Here is a 27509-nt window from a genome sequence, read left to right on the forward strand (position 1 = left end):
GTAATTGACTAATTGTACAGGATATGTTTAGAAAACCAATAGCACTTATTTTTTTTTATTTAGTTAAACTCTCGATCTCCATACCTTTGCGATAGGTTACTAAAACATAAATGCGTCCGAAACAAATTTGATATTTCTGAAGTATTTTCATTCAATTTAATGCTTCGTCGAATATACAAGAACGTTCAAAATGATACTTAAGCAGTTTTTATAATGTTGCTAGTTTGATCAACTACTTCGATGGGTTATTAAAAGAATTGAGACCAACTAATTCTTCGCTCATTTTCCACAAGCGCTCGGCTGCTTTTTTATCATTAGCTTGCTTCGCAGGTTTCTTCTTAGCACAGTCACTGTAATAATAAGACAAAAATAGTTTATTGTTAAAAAGAAATAACGATAGCCACGTAAGATCTAATGAGTTGACACTTTATATCAATAAATCTAGTAGGGAATGACCTAAAATAATGTCCACTCAGTTCTGTCAAAGATTGTTCTGTGGCACAGTAAATACTCGTTTGGGCTCCCATCTCTGGCGTCTTAAAGACGTAACGACTAACAAAATGAAGAGTGCCATCAACGCACGAGTTCATCGATTCGTTTATGTGTCGCGCCAGTTCCGTTTGCACCACGCCTGGATGTACGGCAAAAACGGATACGCCAGTTCCTTTAAAATAACAAAATTGGTACCATATAAGACGCCAAATGCTGTAGAGTTCTTAATTTCTTTTTAAAACGATGCAACTTGGTGCAACTTGAATTGAAATCCATACCTTCGAGTCGTCTAGCGAGTTCCTGGGTGAAAAGGACATTTGCCAACTTGCTTTGGCAGTATGCTCGTACTGGCGTGTAATTTTTCGCCAACATCAGGTCGTCGAAATAAATCTTACCTCCTGTTAAGTTTCAAATATGTAAAGACGCAATCTGAATAAAAAGAAGTAGGAAATTTGGCGGCCAGCGCACTGACTAGTGTGGGCGAGAGAAGAAAGATTGACAATGCGAGAAGGTGCAGCTTGTTTGATGTTGTCTAGCAGAAGAAGAGTCCATAGAAAAGATCCCAAATGGTTGACGCCAAATTGCATCTCAAAACCGTCGTCCGTCTTCCATTGGGGGCACGTCATAATTCCTATAGAAAAATACAAAACACATTTATATGTGTAAAATCTGAGCCTATATCATCTCGTTAGTTATACCTGCATTGTTGATGAGAATATGAATTTGGGGATGACGGGCCCTGAGCTCCTCAGCGGCAGCGCGAATCGATTTCAGAGAAGCTAAATTCAATTTCAAAGTCGTGACTTTATTGCCCGTCTCCTTCGCAATCTCGTCTGCAGCTTCTTCGGCTTTGTTCAGGTCACGACAAGCGAGAACCACTTCAGCTCCTGATGATGCGCGGTCGTATGTTTGACGTTTGTTATTTTGAATATTTGTTTTCATCAATAGACCGGGAAACAGCTAGTCGCTAAAAGAGTAAAAGCATAGCTATATATTTCTAGCTTACCTCTTTTGCTGAGTTCACGGGCCGTCTCTTTGCCGATGCCGGTGTTGGCTCCCGTGATCACGGCAATTTTGCCATCAAGTCCAATTGCGTTTTTGCAACGAGGACCTTGGAAAAAGCGTGGCATCTTGTTGCGATGAATAAATGACTGACGAGCGCTTGAACTCGTTCTAGTTTCATAGCGGCAAGCACATTCGAGACGAACTCCAAGGTTTTCTATCAGGATGACAGGGCATCTTAAATTATATAAGTATAGATAAAAAGTGCTGAAGTTTGAACAAGTCAAGGACAACTGTAAAAGTCCAGTTTGTTATGCCGCACAATAATGTTCGGACTTCGGACCGTAGGTAACTTTCGATTGTAGGGATTTTGACGGACGTTTTATATCGGTGAAATGAAAATGTTTAAAATTTAAAACAATATGAACAAAATATTCATTATTAGCATCTACAGACCAACCTGCCAAAAATCGAGTTTACTTGTCATCACTTGTTATTAAATTACAAATTCGGTTGTATTTAGTTGTGTAATATTCAAATATTAGAAGGCCAAATTTTCGTAAATATCCAATTATGGTTGAAATGTGTATGCACTTCAAAGCGATATGCGCTGCTTTTTCCATCATTTGTGTTCATGTTCGTCGTCGGTGTTTGACGTCCTATCGCTGTGTAGAATCAAACAAATTCATATAACATTTTCGCCAACTTTCGATCATGTGTCTCTTATTACCGTCAAGTAAACAACGAGCATGATCAAGCTGGCCACAACCAAAGCGATTCCAGCACCCAAGAAGCACCAGCGGCTTATGTTGAGTGCATCGATCACGTTAACCGCCTTGTTGACGTCATTGGCGGTTGCTGCATCCAGTTTCGCGCTCTTTTTTTTTTTAAATACAACATTTCCCCGTCGAAATTTTTAAAAATTTGCCTACAGTTTAAACCATTCGCTATTTCCTTATTGTTATTTCTTACCTCGTTGAGCCAAATGACAGGGAAAACTGTGTCGTTAATGTTCAACAATCTTTCGGGCACTTGGTACCGTCGCGCGTCGATGTTGAGTTGGAGTCTTTTAGAGGCGAAAAGCGGCACGCCGAGCAACTATATGATTATGTCATATAACATTTGATTATAAAACTTTGTTATGACATTAGACGCTAAGATTGCGCATGTGAAAAGGCCTCTATCTACACCAATCGTAGGTAGGTACATTACCGGTTCTAAATCGAAGTGAGTCTCGTGCCAGTCCTTATTTGGTTTGAGCCCAACAAAAGCATCGACATATTTCGGATCAGCCATGTAAAAGTGAGGAGTTGACAGTACAACTGGGACTCCTGTAAAAAAATTGAATTCAATTTGACTCGTCTCGCCGCAAAGGGATTATTAACGTATATATCTGACCGAGTAGACAAGGTCGCATATCTAGAACGCCTCTACTGAAGCAGAGGTCGGGGTTTTCGCTGTACTGACTACAATAGCAAACGTTTTCTGGGTCAAGAGTGTCGAAAACTATTTCGGGCACGGTGAATCGTCTGCCGGTGATTCCCTCCGTGACCGTGTCTTTCTCGTAAGTGGCGTATAATGACCTATATAATAATATAGATCAGAAAAATGTTTTCGTTATTCATTCGCATGGCGAAAAAACAAACACAATTTTTATTTAGAATCAAGACAGCGTTATACCGACAAACGTCTGGAGTGAAAACGTATATTTTCTCGTTGACGTCCACAATGGGTGGGTAAATTGCTCCATCAGTTCCTATTTCATCAACGGGGGGAAAAGTACGAATGTGAGGTTAATAATTGTATTGCATTTTCTTATAATTTCATTTTAAAAAAAATATACCGTTGATCATATTGCAGAACGTGTCATTCCAGTATTCGACACTTGACTTTCCATTCCATTTTTTGATGTAGCCTAATTCGTTGAGATCGTTGGCTCCTGACTCAATCGTAAATTCTCCCAAATTGGTACCGTTTCTCTGTGTATAATTCCGGTGATGGATATGAAATAGATAAACCGGTGAGATGTTGATGTATCACTTTAACGGCTTGGTAGTCGGTGAATCATTATTTACCCCGTAGAAGAAACCGAATTTCGGATCTTCGGGTAGCTCTGGCAATGGCGGGAGTGTGCTGTCAGTTTTGTTAGATAATTGTTCATAGAGCAATTCCAGAATGTTGACATAAGGTTGAAGGCTCCATCCTTCGAAAAGCATTTCGCGCACCGTATGCGTCATAAAAGGATGCTCGCCTTCGTCTGCCAACAGTTCGTGCATCAACCTGGAAAGCGACGTAGCGATTGCTGGAGTTGGGGCATTATCGGAAATTAATGAGGCCAATGTCTGCGCAAGTCAATAAATGATTGCACTCGTTAAAACAAGAATAATGTGCAATTTTAATCCAAACTTATTTCATTTGCCTTCCATTCAAAAAAACTTACGAAATAAACCGGGTTAACCGTCGTGACGTTCACATCCAAGTCACGCTCGCCATCTTTAGGAGTGTAAAAGTACGAAATGTTTTCACGATAAGACAACAATCCATTTTCTTCAATGACGTTGAATTTGATTCGACCTTCCCTATAATATATAGAAACAATCAAACACACGAGTCTTTCGTGCTTTTGAGAATCTCTGTTAGATGCTTACGTGAAAGAGAATGGCCCTAGTTGATCTAGATTTAAAACGACGCTTCCGTTTGTAGGGTCGTCGCAATTCGTGCAATTGAACAAGAAAAACTCGAGATAAATAGGAACGGGAGGGATCGTCCACGCACCATAAACGGCCTCGTTGTCTTTTGTAATTACAGCTTCCTAGATTTACCATTTACCAATGAGAAATCAACGTTACCAGAGCCAAATTTATTGCTATATAGCACAACTAAAACTAAAAAAGGAAATTATATAATACCGAAGTGGCGATATCGGGAACGAGAATCCAGCCCAAAGTGGATGAGAGTATAATGACAGCGACACCGACAGAGCTCACGATGGCGGTTTTCACCATGTTGGAAACCATTTTCCTACTGTAATTATAGTTCAGTCAAAATCAGCCACACCTTTACGAAATGTAACCTGCTCCCGGCAGCTATGTTTGGACTGTTGCAAAGTTTCGAAGGGGTTCATCCTTTATAAAGAAGTACTTTATAGAAAGGCGCATCACTTGGCCTGTGACGATTTGTGTTACCATGCAGATTACAGGCAAATGACGATCGTAATCTTATGTCTGTGTCGCTTTAGACCGCCGTTCAGGTCCGCCATCCAAAAGTTTGAGACCTTACACGCGTCCAATATCTTGCGCTGCTTCATACATTGGCCATCGATAATTACGACAGGTTTATCGAGCAGGTCTCTAAAACGGGCGATAAACATGACATGAAGGTTAAGTCAACTATAATCGCGATTGCTACCACAACGGCGTCGCTATGGCAATTGAAATGTCCCGGCAGAAACACTTGATCCACAGCCGCCGCGATCTCAGTTCCTCGATGATAGGATGTAACCCTTGATGATTCCGTGAACTTGATCAACGGTCGCAAACTTGATCGACGATTTCTGCCGGGCATTGACACTCGCAGATGGGAAACTATCCTCCCAAAATCCCCTCGGTTGTTTGATACTAGAAAATTTTTGTAAAAGCATGTAATGGGCTTCACAGTATATCAATCAGTAAATCAAAAGAAACTTAAAAAAAAGAAAAAATGTTTCTTTTTATTAATAACCTCCGTGTTCTTATCCTTATTGGGATAAAAAAAAACTGGGTAATTGGGGATGGGGAAATTGATTAGCTGTTTATTTTCTATTTGGATGCATGGATTGGCCATCCAAATATAAGCCAATGATACGTGTGTATTATCCCGAATATTTAAAAAATGAAGAACATTGAATAAAAAAAAGGAATAAAAGGATATTATACAAAACATAGGCTACTGTACTGATATTCAATCATTACTGGTTCAAGTAGCTATAGTTATGAAAATTTAAAAAAATTAAATTAATAATTGGTTTATTTCCTAACTTACTGTACAAAAATTACGTAACGAAAAACTTAATTAAGATAATTATCGCTAACGTGTAATCGATACTTAATAGAGGAATCCATAGGCCGTAGCCGTAGGCACTGCATCTGTCAGTCTGAGTCTGAATTTGTTTCGCCCAAGACAACATCATCGTCGACGACTGCTGACAGTATCAAAGATGGCGAGACAAGAGTTACTTTTGAATACCATGGAGCGTATGGAAATCGAACTACGTTGTGGAATTTGTTCGGAGCTCATGGTTTCGGTAATACCCTCAGTGTTTAAAATTCCAGTTGATTTATTCTAATTGTTCTTTGTTTTTCTTGATTGACAAGGCTACAACTTTGAACTGCATGCACACTTTCTGCCAGTATTGTCTCTCGCAGTGGAAACACTTCGATGCACAACGAGAGACGGTGGAGGGTGGACGGTATAGGGTGGACGGTGGACGGTGGACGTTGGAGACGGTGGGATGTCCTGTCTGCAGGGACGTGATAATATCAGAAAAACGAAACTACTTAGCTGACAACTTGATTGCAATAATGGTGGATAGTTACTCGGAAGAAGAGAAGAACAGTAGAAAGGAGTTGGTTGCGCAACGCCAAGAACAGGCGCAGCAAAATGTTGAAATGCCATCCCAGACGAACTTGGCCATCCAGTCCACCAATCGCATCAATCAAGGTATGGGAGAAATGGAAAAGAAAATTGAAGCTATTTTTTAATTTCTTACCGAGCCTAGTCAGTTATTGCCACTAACATTTTTTTAAAAAGAGTTACACTTCTGACTCTCATGTATATTTATTTGATGTTTATTTTCCACCACAATCTAGATGTGCTTCTATTGCCGCCCGTGCTACCGACGCCACCCGTGCTACCGACGCCACCCGTGCTACCAACGCCACCCGTGCTACCGACGCCACCCGTGCTACCGACGCCGCCCGTGCTACCGACGCCACCCGTGCTACCGACGCCACCCGTGCTACCGACGCCGCCCATGCTACCGACGCCACCCGTGCTACCGACGCCACCGCCTTCACCGCCTCCAGTTGTTCCACCTGCACGATTGCGATTGGAGGTTGCGGCCGTAATTCCTATACGGAGAAGATCTGCTGGACGGAGAAGATCTGCTGGACGGAGAAGATCTGCTGGACGGAGAAGATCTGCTGGACGGAGAAGATCTGCTGGACGGAGAAGACCCGCAATCTTCGGCATTCTAGGTCAGTAGTCTCGCGTTGACTAAGAAGATTTTTTAAAATTACATCTTTGAATGTTGCGTTGATTTTTGGCATGCAGGCCCACGAACAATTCAAAGAGCTACTGCTAACCGTACGAATCAGTCCTCAGCACGCCAGTGCATGCCAATGCACGCCAGAGCACGCCAATGCACGCCGATGCACGCCGATGCACGCCGCTCAACATCAGGTCGCACAGTCCAAGGGTCGTTGGCGAGACCGCGCTGGCGTTATTGATTTTTATTAAATATTTTACATTGGGTTAATCTCCTTTACTTGTGTAATATTATGTATTTTTAATTAGGATGAGATTTGTTTCCCCGCCCTTCTAATTTTTAAAATGTATGTTTTTGGAAGCTGTTTCATCAAATGCTATATATGGTTTTATTTTCTGAAATACAATGTTACGGGAAGTAGCCTATCGGGATGCCGTTAATAAAGTTTTATTAAAAATTGCGATAAAAGAAATTGTAAGCAAGAAACGTAGAAAGACTTATTTGAAAAGGAACTGGAATAAGTGAAACTTGGCGTCGTTTTATTCACTGTTCGTTCAGTTTACATTTCCCCAGCTTATATTTGTCCTGAAAGAAGCGTGCCAAATGTGGAGCTGGCCTGCTGGCCCAGAAGTGATGAATTCAAGATTATTTATTCTAAATATTTTCCGTACATGGACCGGACTTGACAACTTAGCAACAACAACGCTGGGCAGCAAGCGTCTTAACGCACATTCCACTCGTTTGACTTTTACGTAAGACGTGTTCCAAAATGGGAAATCAGTTTTTCTTATAAGCACAACTCAAAAACTATTCGTAATATTACGGTTGTGGCAATAGTTTTATTGCGAAGGCTGCTGATACCTCCAAAATCAAACCAAAAATGTTGACTATCGAGTTATTTACCTCTACGATTTTGTAACACTCCCAACGAATATTCTTTCAATTTTCAAAAGAACATTGGAACTTTTGAAAATGTATGCATACAACATTCCGATTTAGCCATAGTTGACGTATTTTGAAAGCTTGCAACTAGATAATAACCAGTTTCTTTAGCTTTTAAATAACCTACCACCGTATATAAGAGGGCTTTCAAAAATCTAGCTTAAACTAGATTATGACATCTTTACATAAAAGGTCTGATATAGAAAGTATCTGATTTCTTCATCAACAAATCAATCTAATCAAACAAGACCATTATTTCCTTTTGAGCATTGGGAAAATCCAACGTTATTTCCTTCGAAGACTTTATGGGTGTGAGCGGTCATAAAACTTTTCTAAATTGGCTGCAATCCCATTCAAAAGTGGGCAAGTTCCACATTTCTTTTTCTTTTTATGGATTTCATTGCGCTCTCCTAACACACACACGTCCACCTCACCTTGCAGAGTCTACCGGGTATTACAGGCTACGAATAATAAAGATTTTTATAAATGTACAGGGCTGGTGGACAGAAATATGCATATACAAATAAAAAGACAACACATAACAGAAACTAGTACTAATTAAGCTACGTGATGCGTGAATTGGAAAATAAGTCTAGTAAGGGTAATAAGTCTAGTAATTTTATCTCTATTTTAAATATGGCTAAATGGCTTAATACCAAATTAATTTGCAAGCGGACGAGTGAAACTGGACGACAACGATGATGCTCAACTCTATAATTCTGGCAGATACTTGAGCGAGAGGCTGTTGGGTTTAATATTTATTGACTTGACGACCAACATTCGTGCTTATTCTCAAATTCACGCAGCACGTAGTGTGTGTGTGAGGAAAGCGCAAAGAAATCCATAAAAAGACAAAAAAATTGTGAACTTGCCGCCAGGGTGGATTTTGGGAGAATAGTTGACCATCTGCGAGTGTCAATGCCCGGCAGAAATCGTCGATCGAGTTTGCGACCGTTGATCAAGTTCCCGGAATCATCAAGTGTACAACGTATCATCGAGTAACTGAGATCGCGGCGGCTGTGGATCAAGTGTTTCTGCCGGGACATTTCAATTGCCATACGTCGCCGTGCTGCGGAAAAACTCTTAATGTTACCTGTACTGCCACAGTTCACGTGTACGACATTCTCAATTTTATATTATATAGTCTATTATGGTTTTGAAGGATTTGACTTGAGTATAGGTGTGGTTTGTGACGAAAATTTAAACAACAGACATTTATTGTAACCGCGAATGATGTTAAATTTTTTTATATTGTTTCCAATGGTTCAAAATGATGACAAAATGTTCACAAATGAATCCTGCTGTTGCGATTACGAATCGAAATTTCTTTTGGCTGGATTCGAAAACTGCCGATTCTTATCGCTGAAATGATGTGAAATTTATATAAATTATTAGACCAGAATAGAGTTTACAAGAACTAATTAAGGAAATAAAAATATTTACCGATAAATAAACCACTAGCATGATGACGCTTGCAATAACTAAAGCGATTCCGGCGGCTAAGAAGCACCATCGGCTTATATTGAGTGCGTTAATCACATTAACTGCCAAATCGACGTCGTCAGCGCTAGCCTGATCCAGTACAGCCGTCTTGATAAAAATACAAATAAAATGTTGTTGTAATCTGAAGACGAATAACAAGTTGTGACTTCTGGAGAGAAATCACTTTCCTTCCTAGATATACCTCATTGATCCAAAAGACAGGGAAGATTGTGTTGTTAATATTAAGAAGTTTTTCAGGGACAGCATATCTTCGTACGTCGATGTTAATCTGGATGCGCTCGGAGATAAAGACTGGCACAGCCGTCAGCTAAACGAGATTTTGGAAGACAAAAATGAAGTTTTTCAAGTTTTTATGCAAATTAGAGCTTTTGAAGATCAATGTTGAGTTCATTACTGGTTCAAGATCTATATGAGTTTCGTGCCATTCTTTAACCGGATGTACTCCAATAAAAGCATCAGAATATTTCGGGTCGCCCATGTAAAAGTGGGGTGTTGACAGCAGGATGGGGGCCCCTGTAACAATTCACAACCAAATAAATCAACAAAATTGAACCCAGAAAAAACAATTTATTAAAAACAATTTATTAATTTGAATAAATTCATTAAATGGATAAATCCACAAATTATTGTTTAACTAACCGAACTGACAAGGCCGCATATCGAGAATGCCAGCGCTGAAGCAGAGGGAAGGATCTTCACTATAATCTCGACAATAGCAAAAGTTTTCCGGGTTTTTGTCATCGAAAACCTCGGCTGGAACGGTGAATCGATTCGATTTGATTCCCATCGTCTCGATGTCTCTCTCGTATGTGGTGTATATGGACCTAGGCGTTAGAAGAACTGATGGAATCACAAAATTTCCATATATATTAATAATAAAGACGAATCATACCGACACAGATCCGTAACGAAGATGTAGGTTTTCTCAGCGACATCCACCAACGGTGGGTAAATGGCTCCGTCAGTACCTTCATTCAAACAAATACATTTTCGAAAATCATTGGTTATTTTTCAATATATTTTTTTCAAATATTAATAGATGCTATAAAACCTACCGTTTATCATATTGCAGTAAGGGTCATTCCAGTAGTTCAAATTTTCTTCCCCCTTCCACTTTCTGATCAAACCTAATTTGTCAAGTCCATTTGCCCCCGATTCTACAACAACCTCTCCATCATGGGTATTATTCACCTACCGTAACCACATTTTTTTTTTAAATATACAAGTAAGAAGTGAAATCCATTTCCGATGTATCAGTTAATTTTAAAAAGGGCGCAGACTTACTCCGTAATAATATCCGAAGCGTGGGTCTTCAGGGAGCTTTGGATGATGATGATATTTGAATCATTAGTTCCTGATAACAATATGTGTATCATAAAAAAATAAAAATATTCACCGGTGGCAGCTGGACGCCAAGCAAATCGCTCAACATTTGAATAATCTCAATGTATCCGTCAAGTTCCCATCCATCGAAGAGCATTTCTCCTACTGTGCGCGTCATAAATGGACCCTCGCCGATCGACTTTAGCAATTGGTGCATAGCACGTGAAAGTTCTCCCGCTGATTCAGGTGGTGCGTAATCCACAATCAATGAGGCTAATGTCTGTGAAAAAAGAATTTGATTGTCGATTGTAAAATGCCTTGAGAATAATATGGTAGGCTAAATATTAGCCAACAACGTACAAAATAGACGGGATTGACAGTGACGATTATTGCGTCCAACGGGGTCTCATTTTCCGTTGGTTCGTAATAGTAACTTCCCTCCTCCAGGTAAGTCAGCAAACCATCCTTTTCAGTGACGTTGAATTTGACACGTTTTTCACTGAATGGAAATTTGCATCCGTTAAAATTTGACTTGATTTAAACAACTCAATTTAAATAAATAATTGTGCCCAACTTGATCACCTAAAAGTGAAAGGTCCTAACTGTGTTAGATTGAAAACGACGCTATTATCAGTGGGATCGTTGCAATTCGTGCAGTTGAACAGGAAAAACTGTAGGAAGAACGGAACCGGAGGACTCCTCCACACTTCGAAAAGGGCTTCATTCTCTGCCGTTATAATTGCTTGCTACAAGATTTTAATTCGCAGTTGAAAATCAAATTATAACGTGTTAGTGAATTTATTGAATGTTATTGAATCCAAAAATTCGAATATGAATACCGAAGTGGCGATATCGGGAACGAGAATCCAGCCCAAAGTGGATGAGAGTATAATGACAGCGACACCGACAGAGCCCACGATGGCGGTTTTCACCATGTTGGAAACCATTTTCCTCTTTTTTTTTTTAATTGCACAAATCGACTTCTTCCTGGCCGCGAAACAATATGAGACCTGCTCAAAGCAATTTCGTCTCTTCGGGGTCTGTCCTCGTCTCTCATAAAACCAAATTCTTTTTTACTATATTGCGTTATCAGTAAATTTACAAGACGATTTGTTCTGTATTTTGGGTTGCAGCGGAAAAATACAAAACAATCCTATATCTCGTTTTACTTACCTATCTTGGCATGTGCATGCTACGTTATCCGAAGGGTTTATTGAGGAGTGCATGCATCCTTTTGCTTTGTTTACCTTGGATATATGGATATAGAAATGACAATCACCTAAGGAACACTCGTATTAATCGGCAGTTTTCCCAACTTGTTTGCTTTTTGCTATGACGCTTGCATTTAGTTACAGTCTGTCTGTAGCCGATAAGCTTGATGGAACTGCCAATGAATGCAACGTCTGATATGTTCCCTCCCCAAGAAAACAAAAAAACACATTTTAAACTTCAAGGGTAAACTTGTTTGTTTTGATCTGAAGTTGGTCGACGATTACAAGCTTGACGTATAGACTGGGTGTGTGGTGGAAAGAGAAGCGCTTAAACGATCAACTGGTTGGTTCAGCTTTATCAATTTTTATTGAGTATATATTTACTCTTGCGTCTTATTTGAGTAAAATTCTCTATTATTACGGTTACCAAAAGCTCAATAAACAACCTCAACTACAAAAAGTAGCACATTAGGCAGCAAACGTTCAATCTATTTTGATTCCTGCTGTTGTATTCTATTTCCAAGATCTCTGTCAATCTCAGTTTTATTTTACTTGACGGCGGTTTTTCATTGTGACGAAATTAAAGAGAAGCAAAATTTTCTCTCAGAAATTTAAGAAAGTGTGCATACGCTACTCCTTTCTCAATATCAAATTGCCCTACGTTTCTGTTAAAGAATATCCTTAAAATAATGGGGAAACAACAAATATACATGAAATTTAATCCAGTTATCCAGTTATTAGTGTAGCAAATAAGTATTTGGAGCATATAACGACCTATGTTGACAAATATATATTTTTTTAAAGTTATTGGTATTTTATAAACATTTCGGGAATTAGAAACGAAATATATCAGATGAGGGCTACGTGATTTTTGCGTAGCAACTCGTTTCAAGTCATCAACGTTATCATCATTGTGAATTGTGGGTTATTTTTTATTTATTATTTAATGTCTCTCGCGTCTCTACTTGTGGACGAACGACATGTTTTAGGGTCAAACGCGGCCGTCGCAGTCGTCCTTATTTTGCCAATTGCAATCAAATACATCCCAAAATCCTGTAACTTGAACACCCTTTGGCTACGACGTTGGCATTCTTAGAAAATTAACAAATGTTGAAAATCTCCTAAACGTTTGCTGATAAATCAATTATAAATGTTAAAAAGTCCGCTTGTTATCAACGCTTACATAGGACTGGAAGAAGAGTTCCGAGTCCGGCTATACTTTACCAGTTCAACGACCGGACCTCAGCATCAAACCCTCATCAGATAGTGCTCATAGTGCTATACAACTGATGTGTGCTTTTCGGTTGATTGTATGTAAAATACCAATATGACCGGTTTTCCGTTTTAGATTTTCGGTTTCTCCGCAATTCGAAATAAATTTTTTATGTTTGACGTAGGCTACGAGATTTATTTCACCGTATTTCACTAACTTTGACTTTGGAATCTTAATTTTTTTTTCTAAATTGAATGTCTCTCACACGTCCACTTGGAGGAGACGAACGAGACGTTTTAGGGTCAAAAGGTTTGTTGGTCGCTCTATGCTGCCAACTGAAATCGTATGCCAACAAAGTACAAACCCTGCGACATGATCGCACTGTGGCTCCAAAGGACATTGACGTTCTTGGAAAATCAACAAAATTTGAGGATATGCTAAACATATTTTATAGATGAATGTTAAAAGGTTGCACATGTTATTAAATTTCAAGTAGATGGAAAGAAAGAGTTCCGACTATACCTACTGTCAAGCTTACTGTACCAGTTCAATGACCGGATGCCTCATCAACAGACACAACTGAAGAGTGATCCTTCTCGATTTGTAAAATAAAATGACAGTGTGCATGCGACTTGGCCTACCGTATATAAACCGCCGTTGTCTCAGGGTCCATCAACAGTTTAGCGCTTGCACTCCTCGAAATTTGCTCTACAAAAGCCAAGGTAACTATTTAATCGTATATTTTATGTAACATTTACTATACATTTCTGTATAAATTTACTTGTTGCTTGTTGCAATGCGGTTACATTCACATACTAGACCCTGTGTAGGGCTTCTGTCATTATGCTTGGGTTAATTAAATTTAACATTTTCTTATTCAGTGTAATAACTTTGTAGGACTCTTCTGTTTTTATTAAATTTTTCTTGGAATATTTCTTGCAACGTAGATTACAATCATGATTCAACGCCAGTCCAATTTTTCCCTTCTCGCCTTGGTGGTGTCGTTATTGTCTTTCATTATTGTAAACCATCATCAGTTTTGCCAGGGAGCTTCCGTCGATGGTCGACAATATTCGGGCCAACAATCGAATTTATTGGTGGACTCATCCGTCGCGTCTGATACTTCTGCGTTTGATGCCGAGTCGCCAACCTTGACAGTATCAGAAGACAGCCCATCAAGTCGGGTAAAGCGTCAAAGAAATGCCGACACTTGTGATCGTTGGGGTCAAAGACAATGGCTGCAACGAACCGATGGTTTATGGATCGATGGAACGAGAAACAGCAGAGCTGAAAATTGTCGACTTGCCTGTCGAATTGATGGATGCGGAAGCGGGCGCTGTAGTTCCGGTGAAGTCTTCCGTAAATGTATCTGTTCAGGTTGTTAAATTCAGGAGGATAGAACGGCAAGATTTCTATATATTCCAGACCATTTATTGTTTCCCAAATTACTATCAGATTTACCCCAATTTGAAAATGCTTCAGGGAATGCTGCGGTACGTTGATTAAACGTGAAAAAGATTTTTGAAAGATTTTCATAGAAGTACATGCCTTGTAATTGATTTGTCTTAACAAAAAAAAACTGCTGATTTTTCTGCTGGTTGGGTTATCACCAATACACGATTTGTGGGACTAAGCTATTTTCATCGTCTTCAACTCATACTTGTCTATTATATTTATCGTGCAGAGCGACTGTATGAATATGAGAGACATTGAGCACAAAATCCAAGATATCCAAGAATTAGCGAAAATACCCACCGCAACCTTTCTGCTATGAATCCTTAAAAATAAGAAAACGGGAGAAAACAAAAAATTATAAAATAAATTAATCTGTGAGGTATGTTGGTTTAAACAAAGAATGATTTTATTAATTAGAATCGTGTTATACATTGGATTTATTTCAATTAGATCTCAATGGTTTAAAATTTTGTTAATCGGGTTGGCAAGGCAGGACAGCTATTTGCTTCCACGTGCGGCAAACACAACCACACATACACACAAAAACTTTATCAAATGTGTTGAAATTATAGACTATACTATGAGTCATGCAAAAGAGCCAGTGCAACCACATGCAACGTGTAAGGCCATTGTCAACAAACGAGTTTGGTATTCAATCGGACGGAGATGGATTGAAAAATCGCTTGGAGCGACGGGTTATTGATAAGAACCGAATACAAACAAACAACCGAAATTAAACAGGCAGTGAAACAATGACTAGATACGGGGGGAAAATAAAACTGACGACACAAAAATCAAAAGACTTTTGAGAATGGACGGATTAAAAGAAAATATTAAGGCAATAGAAAATAATTTGTAAAAGGTGACACAACTACCCTCAAATGCTATGAAAGAGCATTAAATAAAAGAGCACATGAGAACACGATTGAAAACCCTGGCCAGAAAAAGACGCGTGATGATATGCTGCAAGAAGATGAGAACATCCCAAAAACATGAAGGGGGCTTTCAAAGAGTGGGGCCGCGTAGAGAAAATGAACACAAAGAGACAGGTAATTAAATGAGATCAATTGCTTTTTGGTTTTAAAGGTTCGGTCCATACGGCAAGCGCTCCATTACCAGAAATCTTATTGTTACACATTGGGCAAGGCTCCCCACCATCAACAAGCCTATAAATGTATCAAATTGTCTTTAAAATAATCGAATTCCGGTATGCAATGGAAGTTAAAGATACGTACTTCATGAATTCCGAACGGATGGCCATGAATTGGCAACTAGGACAGCGAGTTAGATCTTCTTTGATCACGTGCATGCCCTATGACAATCAGAAAAGACAATAAACAATGATTTAGTATATTGTATGATATAAAAAAGAAATAACTACCGTAACGATGCACATGGGGATATGCTGTTTGCACTGAATGCACACTAGCAGCGTCGACGGAATGGCTGTGCTACAGAACGGACACGGGGTCAAGTCATCTTCCGGATCGGTTGAGCCTTTGGGTGGGCGACGGACAGTGCTTTCAATCTTTTTCTTGTACTTGACGTCAAGTTGGTCGCGGTATTCCGGTCTCATTAAAGTGGCCGCATACTGAAATGCTGCGTTCTTCAGCCCCGCCCGATCGCACTCGATGACAGTTGAGGTGAGAATGGGCACAACATCTGAGTGTTTTCATTTCAAATCATTAATATCATCGAATCCACAAGTGAATCGAAAGAGAAAGAAAGCGAATATACGCGAGGGGAATTTGGAGATGCACTCGGCCACTCGAATAAGTAAACGGGAGGCATTGAGATGTTGTCCTCGGCGAATGTGCATCCGCACGATGACGTACGAATGTAACAGTTGCAAGTTGTACTCCATTTCCAGCGGAATGATGATATCATGACTACTCAATTCTTTGTACATGTGCTGTAAAAGACTATGAGCGTCTTTGTAGTTCCCTAGTTGGAATAAAGGGGAGAACATTAAAATTACGTGTGGTTTTGACACTTTATTAATTCGCGCCATTTACCGGCATTTTGTTCCTCAGTTGCAATAATTATGGCAGTTTTAGTAGCCTCTCTATACTGACGACGAGCCAGATATAGACGGAATAGATATTTTCCATCCTATAAAATATATACAGCGTGATTGATAGAGCTCGTACAAGTCCGGTTAACGATATTTTACTTTTGGAATGTTATCCTGTTCTCCATTTAAAAATCCAATCAACTGGGTAGCCAAGTGATCATCCTGTGAAGTTGAAACAATGTGGATGGCCGCGTTAATGGCTTTCTCATCATCGCTGCCGTGTTGAGCGCCTTTGAGGAAATACTTGAACGCCTGCCAAAATATATCAGTAAATAAAATGTGTATACAAAATGGGAGTAGCTGTTCACTGAAATCACCTTTTCATTCTGACCAGCCAAAGCATAATACTTTCCAGCGAGCAAGAAATTACGTTCTTGTTCATAGTGCAAAGCAATTTTGTTGAGGTCCTCCCGTGACGCCTGATCTCCCAGAATGTCGGCAAAAAGTTGAATCTGACCGTTTTGACGGGCAACTTCAAATGCCGTTTCGTAGTTCTTTGACATAACTAGGTATTCTAAAGCTGTGGTATAGTCACCCAGTTCCATAAAGAACCTAAAACCAAAAAATTTGATATTAAAAATATTGTCAATGAAAATCTACATAATCGGTCGAGATCCCTTACTTTCCAATCAATTTGGCTCCCTCTGTGCTTTTGGATCTTCGTGCAATTCGCACAGCATCTTGTGGACTATGTAGTTGATTAAGACAAAGTAAGATTGCACTTTCAAAATCACCTGCCAGCTCGTATGAACTAAGCGCTTCTTTATACTGCCCTTGCGACTCCTTGGCCTGTGAAATTGGGAGATTAAATATCGATACACACAGAAAATCTATAAATTTACCTTTGCATAGGCGATGTGAACTTTAGGTTGCGTCACATATTGAATGAGCTTGCTCACTTGAGACCAATTTTTCAAACGAGTATACAGTAAAGCAGCCTGGTCTTTGTTGCCAGCAGTCTCATACAGTTCAGCTGCTTCCAAGAAATACTGCGATTGCAAGATAACCAAAGACAATATGGACAAGTTTCTTGGTAATTCATTGACAATTTAGGAAGAAAACAAACCTTATTGTCCTCCAGTATAGCGGCGCACTGTTTCATTAGAACACGATCGTTGGATTGAACGGCAAGAGAAATCCCTTTACGAATATCGCCAGATCCAACAGCGCTTCGAGAAATTCCCGATTGGCAGATACGTTGGTGTTCAGTCTGATCCGGCCCGTTTTCAACTCCTGCACTCATAGCACGCTCATAGTACAAGAGAGCATGAACGAAGTCGCCCCTAACCAATTACGTTGGTTTGTTAACAATATTTAATGGCCAGAAATAATTCATGAATTCTTACGTTTGTTCCAGCTGCTGAGCATATTCTCGAGCTATTACGCCGATCTTGTGCGGAGCTAGTTTTTCAGCTAAAAGCAAGGCTTGCTCCCATTCCATAACATCGGTGTACATGTCGATGGCAATCTCAGGCTGCGAAGACTTCAAATAACAATCCTTTTTACAAACCAAAATAATAATTTCATCAGCAGCAGATCAAAAAATTTAAACGAAATATTCCGACGTACTTGAGCTTTTTCTAAGTTTCCCAAAATCATATAAATGTGCCCAGAGAGCAACTGAAGGTCTTCAACATGCTGAATTTCTTCCAAAGACCATACCAGGGATATATCGCCCAGATGGCGGTAGATTCTAATTGCTATGGAAAAAATATATCAATGAATAAAAATCGTGTTTGGATTTATCGACGGAAAAGTTAACAAATAAAATTTTACCAAAATCTAGGCGAAAATCGTTAAGGGCTGCATTAGCTGCTTTGACCCACTGATTCGAATCTGCCAGTAGAATTCCAATATCCCACGCATCTTCATATCTGAAAATAAAATTCTCTTAATCAAATTTCAATCGTACATCAAGGAAGAACAGCCTCTCTTATTACTTTCCCATCGCCAAGGAGAACTGCAACGCATTTAATAACTCATTGCGGGACAACGACGACAATTTGCCGTTGGAGCCAATCCCAAGTTCGGGGATGAAAAGTGTCGTCAACTTGGAGGAGGCGGTAAGTAACAAAAGATCTGGTCCTTGAAGTAGGAGAGGAGTATGGCCACTTGCTAGAGGTGAAGAACAAAGTCGTATGATGCAACTCCCTTTAGAGTGAACAAAGTGCATGGGTGTAAGAATAGCAACGCATCAATTTTTAAAAATTATATAATTTTTTTAAAAACAAACCAGTAAGTCTCTCGGCGTGATAGACAAAGACGTCAAGCTTCTCGTCACTCCAAGCCACAAACACGTGACTAATCCGACTTGCCGACTCCCAAAGTAAGCCACGATGATGAACTGGGAAATCGGGAATCCTTAACAAAATTTCCTTGACCTAAGTGATAAAAACAAGTGTAAGTAGACAAGTAGATGAGGCGGTTTTTGTCATTTTCCCGATACCGGAGAGTAAAGGTAGCCGTGATTTTTTATATCCACAGCGGCTAGAAGTGTTCCTGATGTATCATGATAGATCTTTTTCCAACCAACTGCATGGCGATATTCACTGACAGGTTTCCGCTCACTCAGCGAAAAGTACACCAAATCGCCCACCTTATATTTCCGTTGCAATTTTGGTGAGATAATAAATAAAGTGACCACTTTTAGATTATCTTACGCTTGTAACGTAGACGAGACAATCCTTAGCCAAAGCATGACTCCCGATTTTGGCTGTAGAGGATTCACGCAAGGGAAAGACACCGCTATCCATCAGACCATTTCCTCCGTCACTCGAAAAAGAAGCTTCTTCTATCTAATAATGGATTAAAAACTAGTTATAAAATAATTTGAAATGGAATTTAATGGGGAAAACTCACAAGCTGCAAATGAACTTTGCCATCTACCAAGGCCGCAACGTGTGTTTCATTTAAACAAATCGATTCGACCGAGCCTGCATACTGCAACTTCCGTTGTAACTGACCATTGACCGCAGAGTAAAGCCAGACGTGATTGTTCAAACTATGTCATGATCAATAGTTTTCTAATTAGTATTATAACTATGATTTATTAGATAATATAAGTTTACCCAAGTACAATGGCTTTCGGACCACAGGCCAAAAATACAGGCTCCAACTCACACTGCACATTGCAGATGGTATTAAGTGCAACGTCGTACACAGTCACCTGAATTGAGAAATACGGCAGTCAAACGCAAAATGTAGTGTAACAGTGAGTTATAACAGACTATTCATATTTTAGATCTACCTCTTTAAGACTGGTGAGTACAGCAATAGTGCCGAAAGGCTGCCAAACTGATGCTAGCATATTCAGACGAGTAAGGTAGATGTAGACGTTACCGGAACTACCTATGGAAATTCAATTAACCAAAAGAGTTGTTAGGTAGGGTAGGTAGGTTAAATTGAATACTGTTACATGTTGCCATGTAATCATGTAATATAAACATGCACTATCACAGTATTACATAGCAGCAGAAAGATTGAAGAAGCTAATATACTGTAGTACCTGTGATAGCCAGAAGACGACCGTCATTACTCCACGCACAGCAATCAATTCGATTCTCTTCTTCAACAGAAATGACTGACACAGTTTCTTTTAAATCAAGTAAATCGTAAATTCTGGCACTGTTTCAACAAGAAAAATCAGCAAACAAATTATTTGAGGTCTTTTAATTAATGCTACGTATATGTTATTATTACTTGTTATCACCAGAACAAGCAGCCCGATTTAGTGACGGACAGATAGATATAGATGAGACCATGTCTCGATGGTTCCGTATCTGAAAGAGTTCTTGTCCTATCTCCTTCAAATGGGTGGAAATTGCGATGCAGTATCCTCCGGAAAAACCGATCAGAATATATCCGTCACCAAACCATCGATATGTTGTGATGTTACCATAATTTTGCTGAAAAGCTAATTCTAACGGGTTTTCTGCGTTATTAATGTTGATTAGAATTAACGTGCGACGACCCACCACAGCACTGATCTATACAATGGCAAAAAAATAATAATAATAATATGAAGCGGGTTTCTTCTGGTTCAGAAATTAGATCGCATTCAATACCGTGCTCTCTGCTGTTGAGCGTTCATCTTCTTTCATTTCAGAAAACTGGATTTGAGAGGGCTCATTTCTTAGGCTAGCTGTGTGGACAGTGTCACCTTCCAAGGTACTAACTGATAGAGTTTTATCTTCAGATCCCAGAGCCAGGAGATTGTCTGAACTCCATGCTCCTGTTACAATTCGCTTGCTATGTTTTCCTAGAACTGGAATTTTCCGTCCAGCCCTTTGATTGTATAAAAGAACATTTCCCTTTGATGTACCAATTGCTAGGAAAAGACCACTTTTGCCCCAGGCCATGAAACTGAGTGGATCTCTCAAACCAGTTTCAATCTTCTCAGTTTTAAGGCTAGTTGAGTTCCACATGTAAAGAAAGGAGCTGCTATCATTAATAGCTGCAAAGAAGTCACCCTCACAATCCCAGCCAAATCCTGTGCAGGACCTGTCAACAATAAAAGTATTTGTAAGCAATAAAATCAAACCATGTGGTTCCAGAAGCTATACCCAGGCATTGTGATAACAGATTTTTGGTTTCCAAAGTGGTCATATATATGTACGGTGCGGTTTGAGCCAGTAGCTGCCCAGAGAGTACCATCGTGTGTTTGCCATTCTAATTTTACGGTTCCAACGCCGACAGGGGCCTTCAAACTCAATATCAACTGATAGATAAGGGAAGAAATTAATTTCACGAACAAGACATAAACTTTACGGGCCTGAATACCTTTTCGGTGTTAAGGTGCATGATTATTTGTCGTTTAATTATCCATCTGTATATGTTTTTTTGAAAGTACTCTCGTTACCAAGCAATCACTTTGTAAACAAACGTTTTCTCACTTGTTTACATGGCCGCCGTTAGAGGTCCCTGGCAGCACCCTAAGAGAAAAATTTTCTAAAAAGCATTTTGCCATTTTGGTTGTTGTGAATGGAAAATAACGATTTTTCTAGATGAGATTAATTTTTAATTTATTGAAAAAACTGCATAAAAATAAACTATGATTGTAACAGAATTAAAAAGTTTCAAATTTAGAAATTTTGTTGAAAGTAAGCAGACCGAAGCAGACAACTAAAAAATAATCGAGTAGTCACTATCGATACGGAAGCAGACAAGTAGTTGTTGTGTTGACCCATCATTCCATCAACCAACAACATCAACTACGTTTTCATCGTTCAGACATATTTGAAAAATAGTGGTTTTATCTACTGCGAATCTCCTCCTGCCAACTTCTTTACAAGGACAACGGAATCTCCAAGTAAGAATTCGTCAAACATTCAATGTTTTATCGTGTGCCAATCGGTTTTCGACGTATTCGATATAAAATAGTCTAAAGAATCGAAAGTCTAGAGACAAAGTGTCAGCTACAGAAAGACTTAAAATCCTTCACAGTAAAAACATAGACTAAATGCTATTCAAAAGAATTATTTGTTGTTTGTGTTATGGAGTCATGATCAGTAGTATTCGAGTTATCTTGTTCAACCTTATTGTTTTGTTATGGTTGTTGTAGACTTGTAACGAGGAATCTAGTGGTTTTGATTGCATTCCTAATATCGTCTGGCTCAAATAGATTTTCATGAAATTAAGGAATTATTATTTGTCCCTAAAAGTTTAGAAAAACATTCATTGCTACTTTGTTAGGTATGTAGTTACCTGTGCAGATGAAAGATATTAAAACTTGTCATTGAAATCGACTTTCCAGATTTCCTTTATTAAATCTAGAAGAAGGTTATCAACTGTGTTATTTGCAACAGCTATGTTGTAAGTCTTAGGCTATTTGCCAAAGAGAAGTTTCAGAGTCTTCCTCCATTTTTTCTTACTTACAGTTTTTTTAAAGGAAAATATTTAGTTGGAATTAATTTTGGAGTGTTTTAGGCATTTAACAAACTACAAAAAAAAAACATTTTCATCCTCGTGGTTCTATTAATATTATTTCGTCATTATCCCACATAAGCAAGCCTAGCCGTACTTTCCATGAATTCTTTGTTTTACATGTTACTACTAGGATGCCACGTCGAAGTTGAATGTGAGGATTTTCTATTTCATGGTGAACTGAATCTAAATTTTGTCGGATAACGGAGCCCACTTGGACGAGGAATATTTAAATTAAAAATCAATTCAAAAGGAATCGTCGTATGTTTTGTTCTCGGCTGTTATGCGCGAAAAGAAATGGGATTCAGTTCAGACCGTGTTCTTGTGCTCTCTCGTGTTTGCATAAACTGCGTGCTGCTGGGTTAGAGATACTTCGTTCGTTCACTTGTTTGGTTCATTTCATTTGCTAGCCATTTAGGACTGCGCCGTTTTTTGCTGCTCGTGCCCCATTGCACTCTATTCACTAGTTAATTAGCAACGTGTCATCATTTCCCGCATTTTCTTTTTCAAATGAAACCACTTTTTCGATTGAATGTTTTCATGTTGGCTCATTAGTGGCTCTTTTGTCAAGGTTTGGCTTGAATCTAAGTACTGCCATTCATCAAATGAAGTGGCGTGTTTCAGTATGTGTAACGAAGGTTATGTTCCATGACGCCCTTGGCTGGTTCCCATAGCCCCTCGACTCATTATCGCCTTTCTGTCGCATAATGTCACTGTATACATTCGCAGACTTGCAGATTGCACTGCAAAAAGATGCGCCCAATCACCAGCTACAGGTTTTTTTAAAAGCCATATCCACTTGGGGCATCTGAGTCGATCATGCCTATGCCTCGTTGGGTTTCCATATTTTACTGTTGATTTTTCGCTTGGCAACTGGTTCCAAATCTCGAGATAATGAGGCTACTGTATAATACTTTGACTAAAGATCTACCGGTGCTTTAATAATGGTTCTGTCTCATTCTTGGAATCTACCAGGGTTTTCGGCGGGAAAAAGGATTGTTCATGACTGCAATCAGTTACGAACAAGAGAGAGGATATTAGGGAACAAGTCGAGTCAGCCGATTAGTGAAGGCTTTGTTGTATACCAAGGATTGGGGTCCACGAGATTTTCTGTACAAGCTTAGTAGTAGACGTTGACAATCTAGCGCTCGGATCTTCAAATAGTTTCTGGCTTCCCCTGACCGTATAGAAAACGGCTGGTGAAAGTGAACAGAAATCTCGTTCTTTGCTTCTTTTCGTTCATTTCAATCCCTCTAGTTGGGCTGGGGGTATTCTGTAATTTTGACCGAGGCTTTCTGTACTAGATTGTATCTATCGAGCAAGAGCGTGTCATTTCGAGACAAGGATCGGATCAGATGGCACATCACCCTTCCCCATTTTCCAGGTTTCGTAACATATACGAGTTTGCCCATTGCTGATTGTCCTATTCAGAGTGACTGCTATAGACATAATTATGACCCATTCTCTTTCGGTCGAACACAGATGTTTCTTTTTTGTTTTTGTGTGGCCATTTCTCGATCTACTCATTTCTTCGACTTTCCGAACCGACTTGTGTTTTGTTGCTGGTTGTGTCGTGTTGGCTGTTGTGGCGTTGGATGCACTACCAAGCCGCCCTCTCCACTTATCGATTCGTTGCCAGACGGAGTGGGTGTGTCGACGACCTCTTTCACAACATCGTCATCTCGCTCTTACGTTGCTCTACAGCGGGAAAGGAAAGCGGGTGGCATGGCGTTATGAAGAACGGAAGGCGGCCGTGCCTATGGCTATACTCAAATGGGCAATAACACGTCGCCCTCTCTCGCCCCTTCTCATTCCCGCTTCCTCCTTCTCTCTTTCTACTCCACATCGGCGTTTTTGATGAAGTCATTAATGAACGCCAATACAGTGTATCGACATGACTGCGACCCAGACTGAGGTCAAATTAAGGAGGGAGTGTTGTGGTGGGTGGGTGGGTGGAAGAAGAAGAAGAAAAGCGTTTGCAATAAGTCTACTACATGGTCGTACTGCTGTTATGTTTCCTGTTTTTCTTCCATCTCTTTCTTGCCCCGTTTACCGCCTATTGATTAAGGCCTGCCGGCTAGTTCATTTAATCCGCATCCACCAAAGAGAACTTGGGATAAAAAGGTGGTGGATGAAGAAAAAGGGATCACTCCCTTAGTCGTCGATATTGCCCAAGCTTTGCTTTTGACCATTAAGCTTCCTATAGCTCTCTTCGGATTCTTGCTACGTACACCACCCCCCATCCTCCCTCGACGGAAAAAAAAAATAGACTAAAGTGGCGCTTCAGAGTATTCGCTCCTCTCTCTGGCATATACGGTTCTATACATAGTGTATAGACAAACAGGGAAAGAAGAAAAGAAGAAAAGGATAAGGGAAACAAAAGCAAAAAGATTCAATTAGTCCGAGCAAGCAAGCGGACCCAAGTCCATTACTCGACGAACGGGTTGTGTCGAAGAAATATATCGGGGTATCAGGCTGACAGGTACTCGGTCGTAGACCGAGAAAAGAAAAAAAAAGGGGGGGGATCCTGATCGGTTTGTTCTCATATTGTATCCATCGATCGATCAGCCAGCACTCACAGATTGCTCTCGTTATTTATGACTCCTTTTCTTTTCTTGCTTTTCCGTGATTCCGTTTGGATCGGCATGGATCTTCTTGTTTTCAATCAGCTCGATGGATGCGTGCGCTTGCCCGATGGAAGTGCCGTTCGACACCCACCACTGCAGATGGATGTACCCCCATCAACAGTGAATTGTGCCCCAAAAGGGATCCATTTTGCTTATTGGAAGGTCAGCAGAGCACTGTTCTATACATAGTGTCGCCGAATCTTTTTCCGTTCGCAATAGAACTTAAGGTGTAAATCAATCAATGCAGAAAAAGTCCGCATTAACGGAGAGTCTCGGAGAGAATAGGCAGCATGTTGTGCGTGCCATTCATAAACCCTTTCGGTTCAAGGTTCAATTGAAAAGTCGCATTTCTTTGGTGGCTGTCGTTTGAAAGATGACAGTTAGGAAACTTGATGAAACTGGTGAAAGCAGCCAAGTAGAAATGACCTGACAAACTTGTTGCTCTTGGAAAAGAAGCAGACAACAGGTTCATCAGTGTTCATTTCAACATGACTCGTTAATTGACTCGCTTCGACTTCTCTCATTCGTAATGAGGGTCACACCCATTTATCTGTTGATTCCGTGATGAAAGGCAAGCATTCTCTTAACGAACGAGGAACAAGTGAGACGTAAACAGGGGAATAAAACATGCTAAACTCATTACTAGTTGAGTAGCAGGTTTATGTTTCACGTCGCCTACTCTACTACAGACCCGATTCCCGTCGAATTTCCCAATTGACAAAGTTACCTGTTGTTTTGTCTTTGACAAGTTTATTTCGATTGATTTTGGCTCAACGTTGTATGTGCTGCATGGCCTCTGGCGCCTCTGGAAACATCTGATTTTCGGAAGGATCGTACCACTTGGCACTTGCTGTCGATTGCGATCGTTCTTGCCTTATGATAAGCAGACGACGTCTAAGAACTGCATAGGTCATAGCGCAGTCCTAATATTGGCAATCGATGTCCTTTGATTTGTTTTTATTTTTTCTTCTTCCCTTTGCTGTATAGTTAATGTTTTAGAGGGAGAACGATTGTTGTCAGTCTGCATGTCGTCTGCGAGAAAATGGGGTAACAATAGACGCTGGTGAAATGTTGAAAACAAGTTGAGAGTTGGCATCGGGAGACAGATCTCGCAACTTTGGTCCAAAATGAACGTGAATTTTAGTTCTGCATCTGACGACGTATTCCTTTACATACGGAAATGCGAGGAAGTTGAATGAAAACTCTTTTCACGTCCCTCCGTTTCCCCATCAGCAACTCTTTCAAGTTGTAAATCGGCCCCAGGGACGATTTACTTTTGAAATGTTGTTAATTGCCTTCTGTCTCCGATACAGAGAGATCTGTCACGAGTCCACTAGGCGTCGCAAACATTTGATCAATGGATAAAAACATTAGGACGTGACATATAAACCCAGTCCGGAAATGGAATCGCGCGCCAGAAAAGATTTGAATAAGTAATTGTGAAAGCATCGAAAATCGGACTCGGCTTTTCCATTATGTTTCTTTAATGTCGGGTTAGCTCGGAGTAAGGCACACTGTCTGCGTCGCTCGACATGTGCATTTGATAACAAGGAATAAAGACATTAAAAATGAGTCGGCCCGGACCAGCGCATGCGCCCCTCGGCCCTCCCGCCTCCGAAGCGTCGGATGGATAGAAGAAACGGAATAGATCCAGTCTTTGGGTGACGACGACGCCGGTCGATGCAAGAGCTACTCTCTGACACTGTCGAGAACTTCCTTCTGTGAATACATACGCACCCAGCCAGCCAGCCAGCCACACACACACATTTTCGGGGATAGCTTAACGCGCCTGTGTGAGTTGGTGGCGTTGTGTGTCTATTGCTCGCTCGAGTGTGTCCCATGCTCTTCGTATAGACATAGAAGTTTGCTGCTCGTCTTCCTTGCTGACCAGTCGACAACATCTGTTCGAGCAGATCAGGTCACATTTTGCGTTGCCCGAAAATCTTCGATCGTCGCCTGTCGGCCCTTTTCGTATTTGCATTTCCTTCCCCGGATCCCCCACGTTCAATCACCAGTAAGTGCAATATCTTTCCAACTTTTTTCAAGTTGAAATAGTGCTCGTCGTCGTCTACTCGGTTTATCTTTATTTGTGTGAACAGCTCTAAAGTTATGTCGGTTGTTTCGTCGGGTCCTGTCGCATCGAATTTTCATAACACAAGCACTTGGAGCTTGTCCGGCTCCACGCAGGACAGTCGGACCAGAAAATAGGCAACTTGAAATGGAATGGAAAATTGGGGCATGGAGGAAAGCCCGGCATAAAACGGAAATAACAGCAAAAGGAGATGGAGTTGCTGTTGTTGACGAGAAAGAGAGAGAGACAGAGAGAGAGATATAGAGAGAAGGTCTAGCAGTATAACTTTTTACGGCTCGCTTTGTTTTTACGTCCATTGTCTTGTTGTTTTTACGAGCGTTTGAATAGCCCGGAATAACCAAGTAACTTGGCCGGCTCTCCAATAACCAAAAATGGCAACCGATGTCGTTATCTAATCTTATTTAAAGT

The 27509-nt window shown here is 40.1% G+C and overlaps 6 protein-coding genes across 7 annotated transcripts in view; 2 read left to right on the top strand and 4 right to left on the bottom strand.

The window, feature by feature from the left end:
* Nucleotides 1-133: 133 nt before the first annotated feature.
* Nucleotides 134-1895, bottom strand: LOC124328950 (retinol dehydrogenase 12-like). Its single transcript, XM_046787796.1, has 6 exons — nt 1499-1895; nt 1191-1379; nt 965-1123; nt 771-890; nt 457-664; nt 134-350 (listed from the first exon to the last, which is right to left on the bottom strand). Exons 1-6 carry the CDS (start codon nt 1620-1622, stop codon nt 233-235), a joined length of 918 nt encoding a protein of 305 aa, XP_046643752.1. The 5' UTR covers nt 1623-1895; the 3' UTR covers nt 134-232.
* A 112-nt stretch (nt 1896-2007) lies between these two features.
* On the bottom strand, nt 2008-4619 carry LOC124328940 (lysosome membrane protein 2-like). The gene is made up of 11 exons (XM_046787784.1): nt 4404-4619; nt 4143-4306; nt 3935-4073; nt 3570-3836; nt 3338-3473; nt 3175-3250; nt 2893-3077; nt 2707-2825; nt 2467-2592; nt 2225-2371; nt 2008-2159 (listed from the first exon to the last, which is right to left on the bottom strand). The coding sequence occupies exons 1-11, from the start codon at nt 4509-4511 to the stop codon at nt 2154-2156; spliced, it is 1473 nt and encodes a 490-aa protein (XP_046643740.1). The 5' UTR covers nt 4512-4619; the 3' UTR covers nt 2008-2153.
* A 998-nt stretch (nt 4620-5617) lies between these two features.
* On the top strand, nt 5618-7159 carry LOC124328951 (WW domain-binding protein 11-like). Its single transcript, XM_046787797.1, has 6 exons — nt 5618-5776; nt 5847-6192; nt 6342-6615; nt 6670-6728; nt 6805-6856; nt 6920-7159. The coding sequence occupies exons 1-6, from the start codon at nt 5690-5692 to the stop codon at nt 6978-6980; spliced, it is 879 nt and encodes a 292-aa protein (XP_046643753.1). The 5' UTR covers nt 5618-5689; the 3' UTR covers nt 6981-7159.
* Nucleotides 7160-8880: 1721 nt separating this feature from the next.
* LOC124328942 (lysosome membrane protein 2-like) lies at nt 8881-11569 on the bottom strand. Its single transcript, XM_046787785.1, has 12 exons — nt 11347-11569; nt 11090-11253; nt 10868-11006; nt 10581-10787; nt 10469-10504; nt 10240-10375; nt 10077-10152; nt 9824-10008; nt 9579-9697; nt 9366-9491; nt 9125-9271; nt 8881-9043 (listed from the first exon to the last, which is right to left on the bottom strand). The coding sequence occupies exons 1-12, from the start codon at nt 11452-11454 to the stop codon at nt 9038-9040; spliced, it is 1449 nt and encodes a 482-aa protein (XP_046643741.1). The 5' UTR covers nt 11455-11569; the 3' UTR covers nt 8881-9037.
* Nucleotides 11570-14770: 3201 nt separating this feature from the next.
* On the bottom strand, nt 14771-21368 carry LOC124328929 (WD repeat-containing protein 19-like). The gene is made up of 25 exons (XM_046787767.1): nt 21240-21368; nt 21023-21177; nt 20525-20960; nt 20160-20446; nt 19966-20084; nt 19708-19808; nt 19529-19626; nt 19320-19461; nt 19121-19255; nt 18907-19056; nt 18694-18841; nt 18401-18611; nt 18237-18334; nt 18030-18160; nt 17807-17958; nt 17527-17743; nt 17303-17449; nt 17083-17249; nt 16778-17012; nt 16560-16712; nt 16402-16498; nt 16124-16330; nt 15768-16048; nt 15622-15698; nt 14771-15552 (listed from the first exon to the last, which is right to left on the bottom strand). The coding sequence occupies exons 1-25, from the start codon at nt 21258-21260 to the stop codon at nt 15450-15452; spliced, it is 4068 nt and encodes a 1355-aa protein (XP_046643723.1). The 5' UTR covers nt 21261-21368; the 3' UTR covers nt 14771-15449.
* A 250-nt stretch (nt 21369-21618) lies between these two features.
* LOC124328932 (protein O-mannosyl-transferase Tmtc3-like) overlaps nt 21619-27509 on the top strand; it is a 50196-nt gene continuing 44305 nt past the window's right edge. Inside the window, exon 1 of one of the 2 annotated variants that reach the window (XM_046787773.1) lies at nt 21619-21768. The gene's annotated coding sequence lies outside the window, so the exon portion shown is untranslated. Of the gene's footprint in view, nt 21769-26344; nt 27024-27509 lie in introns of those variants that run through there. The other variant, XM_046787774.1, reaches the window with a different exon arrangement.

Source organism: Daphnia pulicaria, chromosome 3 (assembly GCF_021234035.1).
Source record: "Daphnia pulicaria isolate SC F1-1A chromosome 3, SC_F0-13Bv2, whole genome shotgun sequence".
Classification (NCBI taxonomy): domain Eukaryota; kingdom Metazoa; phylum Arthropoda; class Branchiopoda; order Diplostraca; family Daphniidae; genus Daphnia; species Daphnia pulicaria.